At 37.0% G+C, this 6,361-nt stretch overlaps 1 protein-coding gene across 1 annotated transcript in view; it reads left to right on the forward strand.

Moving 5' to 3' along the window:
- C9H14orf39 (chromosome 9 C14orf39 homolog) overlaps positions 1-5,947 on the forward strand; it is a 30,503-nt gene extending 24,556 nt beyond the window's left edge. Inside the window, exons 13-17 of the mRNA XM_075103085.1 lie at positions 352-422; positions 2,080-2,237; positions 2,759-2,894; positions 4,380-4,437; positions 5,671-5,947. Of these exons, the coding sequence (XP_074959186.1) occupies positions 352-422; positions 2,080-2,237; positions 2,759-2,894; positions 4,380-4,437; positions 5,671-5,873 (626 nt within the window). The 3' untranslated portion in view covers positions 5,874-5,947. The remainder of the gene's footprint in view (positions 1-351; positions 423-2,079; positions 2,238-2,758; positions 2,895-4,379; positions 4,438-5,670) is intronic.
- Positions 5,948-6,361: the final 414 nt, after the last annotated feature.

A 6,361-nucleotide genomic window follows, 5' to 3' on the forward strand; every position in this document is an offset into this window, starting at 1 on the left:
GTGCTCTTTATGCTGTTTCCACCTGGTTTCTGTTGACTGGTTTTAGCACTCTCAGAGGGCAATAGCTGGATTAGACAAACGTAGCTCTCTCAGGGAACAATAGCTGGGTGTGGAGAACATACCAAATCATTCAAAGCAGCCTATAAGCGTTGCTTTAATGGTAGGGAGTGAGCGACAGAACGGCAGGTAACTATTATGGACATAGCCACAAAGTTGGTTATTAAGAAACTACAGAAAGAACACTTCCTTACCAATAGCAGTGCCAAGTTAGTAAACCTTTTTCAAGGATTCTTTCCCACAAGGTAGTTTTTACTTATCCGTTATAATACAAGCAGTGTCTTTTTTGTATAGCAAACCAAGAGGCTAAATGTGGTGATAAAGAAGCAGAAGATGAACCAAAGGATTCTTCATATATACCTCAAGTAAGCAAAGCATTTCTTATATCGTAAGTAATTATTTCATTTAGAATAAAGTATCTTGACATATTTGAATCTATTCACAAGAGGTAAGTCTCAAAAATTGGCCAAATGACTCATCATAAGGCGCCCAACAGGTGAGAAGCCAATCAGTGCCCTGTGATTGCTAATATAGTGATCATTGCTCTTGATCATGTCAGTGTTCTGTGGGTTTTTATGCTACCTTAACAACAGGCTATGAAGGATGAGTATCCTATGCACTCTCTAGTTTTTGTATAAATTGGTGCATATAATTTTCATCAGTGTGTGCTGATGAAACATTTTTAAAAAAATGTTTGCATCTGAAACTCATCTCTCCCACAAAACTATAGCAGACAGGCTCTGTGCTGGCTACAGACTCTGTGTGGCTCCATTGGCACTGCCTTTACTAGCTGTGCCTGAGTGTGAGATGAAGCTCACCATGCCATAACATTCAAGCCAGCTGTGTGTACAGCTTGCATATATAGGTGATACCAAGATGTGATTTAACACCAGCCAGCAGCAAAGCACCACTCAGTCGCTTGCTCACTCCCCCCACAGTGGGATGGGGAAGAGAATCAGGAGGGTAAAAGCCCAAAAACTTGCAGGTTAAGGTAAAGGCAGTTCAATAGGTAAAGCAAAAGCAGGGCACATCAGCAAAACAAAATAAGGAATTCATTCACCTAATCCCATCTACAGGCAGTTGTTTAGCCATTTCCAGGAACGTAGGGCTTCATCACACATAATAGCTACTTGGGAAGACAGATGCCCTAACATCCCCTGCTTCCTTCTTCTCCCCCGCAGCTTTTATTACTGAGCATGACATCATACGGTGTGGAACACCCCTTGGGTCAGTTGGGGCCAGCTGTCCCAGCTGTGTCCCCTCCCAACTCCTTGTGCAGCCCCAGCCTACTCACTGGTGGGGCAGCATGAGAAGCAGAAAAGGCTTTGATTCTATGTAAGCACTGTTCAGCAGTAACAAAAACATCCCTGTGTTATCAACACTGGTTTCATCACAAATCCAAGACACAGCACCATACGAGCTGTGAACTCTCAGCCAAAACCAGTACACGAGGTCAAGTTTGAGATACTCCTCATCTTCTGGTTGCTGCACTACAGCCTGATGCCTGCGGCAGCTGGTGGAAAAAAAATGTCTTTAAAACAATGTTGAGTCTGGTGGAAATTGCTCCTCAGAATCCAAGCGTACATTCTCTTTTAGCATTTTCTAAGGAAGAGGAAATAACTCAGTCAACAGAAATATATTCTGATGATGTTCCTTTATTTCACTAGGGAGTATCGAGAGGATTCTAGTGTGACTTTAAGCATTATGCTAAGGTGTACTTCAGAGAGAAATAGTTCTTTTATTCAAAATCAGTGTTTTCAGTCAGTTCACGAGTTTATTTTTTTAATGAATATTTTCATATATAGTTTCATTCACAAGAAGTCCATTTTAAATTAGATCAATTAAGGTTACAGTTTTAAGTATGGTGAATATGTCACTCAGCATTTTATTAAAATCCTTTTATTTTTAAAGAGAATAAACTAGCATTCTAAAACATATAATGGATATATTTCTAAGTAAACGGACTAATGATATTTTGGGAAATTTTGTATGCCATAAACATTGTATATTTCTTTTTAATAGGACATACAAACATGTTTTAAGTCAAATGGAGATAATCCTGACACAGCAGAAGAAAGTGCAGAACATTTTCTAAGAGCGCCTGAAACACCTGAGTTTGTAGGAACACCTGACTCAAAGGGGAAGAAAACCCAGTTCTCTAAAACACCTCCATTTGACTTGTATGATTTCAGCTTTTATTTTGATTTTGAGCAGTTGTACTGATGTTTATTGTATAAGCATTTCCGCTGTTTTTGAAAGATACTGCAGAAAGACTTCTGTAGAAAGCTCTTCTGAGAATATTCAATTTTTTTCTGAGTTCTGCTAGGTAATGTATTAGATTTTCTTCTTACAGTATCATTTCCGCTTGAAGCTGTTTTGAAAGAGGGGTACTCTGTTTGGAAATATATGAGATATGAGATAGCTCCTTTGCTAAAATTTTTGTCTTTTCCTGAAGTTATATTTGTTACACCAATTTCTATCTACAATTTTTTTTGGTAAAAGGGTAGGGAATTGGTAAGAACACCACCTCACTTTGCTTTAAAGAATTGTGTTACCCATTCTACGTTGCAAAAAGAGATTCTTGATGGAATGTCTAAAAATCTGATCTAAAAAAGTGACAAAACAGAAAATGAGAACAAAATAGCTATCTACGTTACTTTTAAAAACTCTTAATGTAGTTTCTTCCTTTCTGTCTTTACAGCATTCATAATTTAGGTTGTGAAGAAGGAACATCAAAATCTCCAGCTTTCTTTTCTCTCATGAACTTCTCCCAGAAGTCACCTGGCTTTAATTTATTTGATTCTTCTGTGTTTGGGGCAGAAAATTCATCTGATGAGGTAAAAATGAGTACTTGAGAATATTAAATTTCCACAAAGCAAAATATGCTAAGAAAACAGCAGTGATGGTGAATAAGGTTTTTCAGACTGGCTATCTTTGTAGCTAATAAATTTTTTACTAGCTTGCTTAATTTTACATTTGATATCCTTTGACAATACTTATCTTCTGTCCTGGTGATCCCCCTATGATGTCTTCTGATCAAGTATGAATCTTTCCCATTGATTTGATCTTGTGCAAATACACAGGTGAATAGATCCACAAAAAGGATTCACAGAAAGCATTCTGTAAAACTTTAGGTACCCTGGCAGAACTCACAACTCACATGCCTATCCTGTCTGGTTTCATCTCGCTAAAGTAGGGAATCGGGTACTTAAAGTTTTATTTTTTTTCCCCTCCATTTTTCACAAAATGCAGAGCACTGAGAAAAAGAAGAAAGGACTATGTTAGGAATATTGAAGAGCAAATATTGATTAGCTATACTTAGAGGGAGGAGATTGGTAGGCAACTAATTGGAATAGGGAACAAAATCCAGGTCTTGCTTTTCCTTTGCAGGTCCCATAGCTATAGTGCTCTAGAGTAATTTTTATTCTCCTGGGATAATAGATAATGGGGTATTTAGGGTAGCTGTGTGCCAGTGCATAGTGCCCTAGCAATGTAGATTCAAAGCCCATTATGTAAATGAGGGATTAGAAATCAGGTATCTCCTATTTCAGTAGGTGTGCTCATTCTTGAGGTGACTAGATAAAAGCTGAAGGAGGGAGGAAGGAAAACACCATTTTATTCTGCGTTTGGCAAGATAAGTGTTGTTGATATCTCCTAGCATCAGCTGTGTGTAGGAGAGAATAGACTGGTGAGCAGTTTGTGAACTCTTCAGGAATGAGGTATTAAGGCATCTAGTGCTGTTAGAACCCACATTATTCTGTGCCTGCTGAGTGGCAGAAACCAAGAATTTACCATCCTCTAGCAGTCATGTGGGATTCTCTAGAGTTAGATGGGAGTTTTCAAGGTCTTCATTTGGACTTAATATCTATCATAGGTCTAGCCTAAGAACTCTTCTCAAGAGTGATGAGTGGTTATTCTGCTACTCTTTCTGGCAGTATCAGGTCCAACTCAGTAGGCAACAGTTATGTTGTTGCATAGAGGTTTTCTAAATTGTCACAGAATGAAATAATTCTGAATCTTTTCAGTTTAAAAAACAGCAGGAAGCCAGATCAGATTTTCTCTGTTCTCAATCTGATGTTTTTTCCCTGAAGAAAGGAGGGAGTATATTTGCAGATGTAAGCAAATATCATGAAGCCTATTTCATTGAAGAGTTTACCATGCAACTTCAGGGACTCATGTATACATTTAAATGCAGATTTTATGAAGGGTGCTAACATTCACTGGGATAGTGTCTTTCTCACCAAAAGCAAATGAACTGATTACATATCAGCATTAGAGTTTATCTTCTCATTCATTAAATAAAATGACTGTTTACATTTCAGACAGATGAATGTTATTCGGTGGGAAACTTGAACCCTCTGTCCCCACACAAAGATATTGGTAAGTCTGAAACTCAGATGTTCTTGTCTATGCTGTCTGTCTTCTGCTTGTGCTTACATAACTGGCAAGCTCGTGGCCCTGCTTAACAGGGCACCTTTGGTTGTCTGAAAGGATGTTCAGCTGTGATATTGTAGTTCAGTGGTTTATTGTGTTCATCTGTGTTTTGATTAGCTTAGATCTTTCCCTGCATGTTTGTCTTCAATGTGTGAGATGTCATGAAAAGAGAGGTATAAGAAAGAAAGAAAGAAACAGGGATAGTGTTAGGTGGGCTTGTAGCAAACTGAGAGGAGCTGCAAGGGAGAAGAAAAATTTAAGTGTCAAAGCTTTTTCACTGACAAAAAAAATCAGTTCTTGGAATGTGAAATCTATAGTACTTGGTAAATACTACTTTTTAATTTAAGGCTACCAGCTTAGTGTTGGAAAGAGTACAGCTGTCTGTTTTTTATCTCCCTCAACTAAAATGAAAATAAAGTTTCCATTTGGTTAAAGAAATCTCAGCAGTAAACTGACTTCCATCAGGTTACACCATTGGAGGTACACAACAAGTTAGAGAGAGGAAATCAGACTTAATATCTTCCACTCACACTAAGCAAGCCCCACACATTTACAGATTCTGTGTGAAATCCCGGCTTTACTGAAATGAAAGGCCAATTTTTTTGGATATCAATAGCATCAAAACTTACTCTTAATCAAACACACTTCTGAAGGGGACTGTAATCTATGCTTTTTTTTGAGGTGCTGCAAGTGCAGAGCTACTTTTTTAAAGTGGATGAATATAAGGTTGTATGCATACGTAACTGTTGTAGGGAAAAATGTATGAATTTGGTGTTACTAAATATAAAACTCAGGTGTTTTTCTGATGGTAGCTGTGTTTCTCCAAGTATTTCAGTGGTTGATCGCATTGTTCTTTAGAGAAGAAAGAATCTGCAAAAATATATCAGGTTGCAAAGACCACTGTTGCTTACTATTCAAAATATTTCGCTCAGTATATCATACAGAAGTGTTTTGTTGTTCTAAATCATTCAAGTACTTCACACTTCATTCTGTGTAGATTCTAATAATGCCCTCCTTGAAGTACCATTTCTAGCGCAGAAATAAACACACAACTATAGGCTGATACTCAGCAGGATGTTGGGAGTACAATGTTATTAAAGAAACATATTATGCTGAATGCAGTATTTTTTCAGTAAGATTTAATCTAATAATAAAGAGATATATATGTATTCCTTATAGGAAGCTTGTTTGGGAAATCAGAAAGTGAGGATGCATTTGCCTTTCCCTTCCCCTCGGAATCGTCTTCTCATGCATTTGGAGATGGAAAAGATGACTTTAGTTTTCCATTTGCATTTGGACAGGATCAGAGATCATCACAGTCTCCTTCTGTGAAAGGTTTTACTTCTTCCTTACAAAATACAAAGCCATTTACATTCTTTTGAATACCTTTGACTTCCTTTTAAATTCTTTTCCTACTTAGCCTTGACAAATGTTTTCAGTTTCTTAAGTTAAAGTACACAGCATTTCATCTTCTCCTTTCATTTCATGTAAGAATACATCATTGCAATAGCTGCAAGAGCATGTCTATGTTTATCAAGCACACATGCTTTGAGATGCAGCTTTTATTTTTTTTATTTATTTTCTGAATATGTTGTTTTCATAAAATGTTATGATACGCTCTCGTTAAATTGGCACTTACGAGAAGCAGAACTATCATTTTACAATAGGGTTGAGTTAATTCAATATCTGTGAGAGAGCATCTAAACTTCTAGATAAGTACTTTCAGCCTCTGATTAAATAAATCGTATAGAAAGTATTCGTAAGACTGTTTATTGCAGCAATCAAAGCTGAATCTGAGTTAAAGACAATGTTCTTAAATTTGGTGTTATACACAGAATATTTATAATTTTTTTGAAATAAACAGTTTTGT

This window comes from Phalacrocorax aristotelis, chromosome 9, assembly GCF_949628215.1.
Source record: "Phalacrocorax aristotelis chromosome 9, bGulAri2.1, whole genome shotgun sequence".
Classification (NCBI taxonomy): domain Eukaryota; kingdom Metazoa; phylum Chordata; class Aves; order Suliformes; family Phalacrocoracidae; genus Phalacrocorax; species Phalacrocorax aristotelis.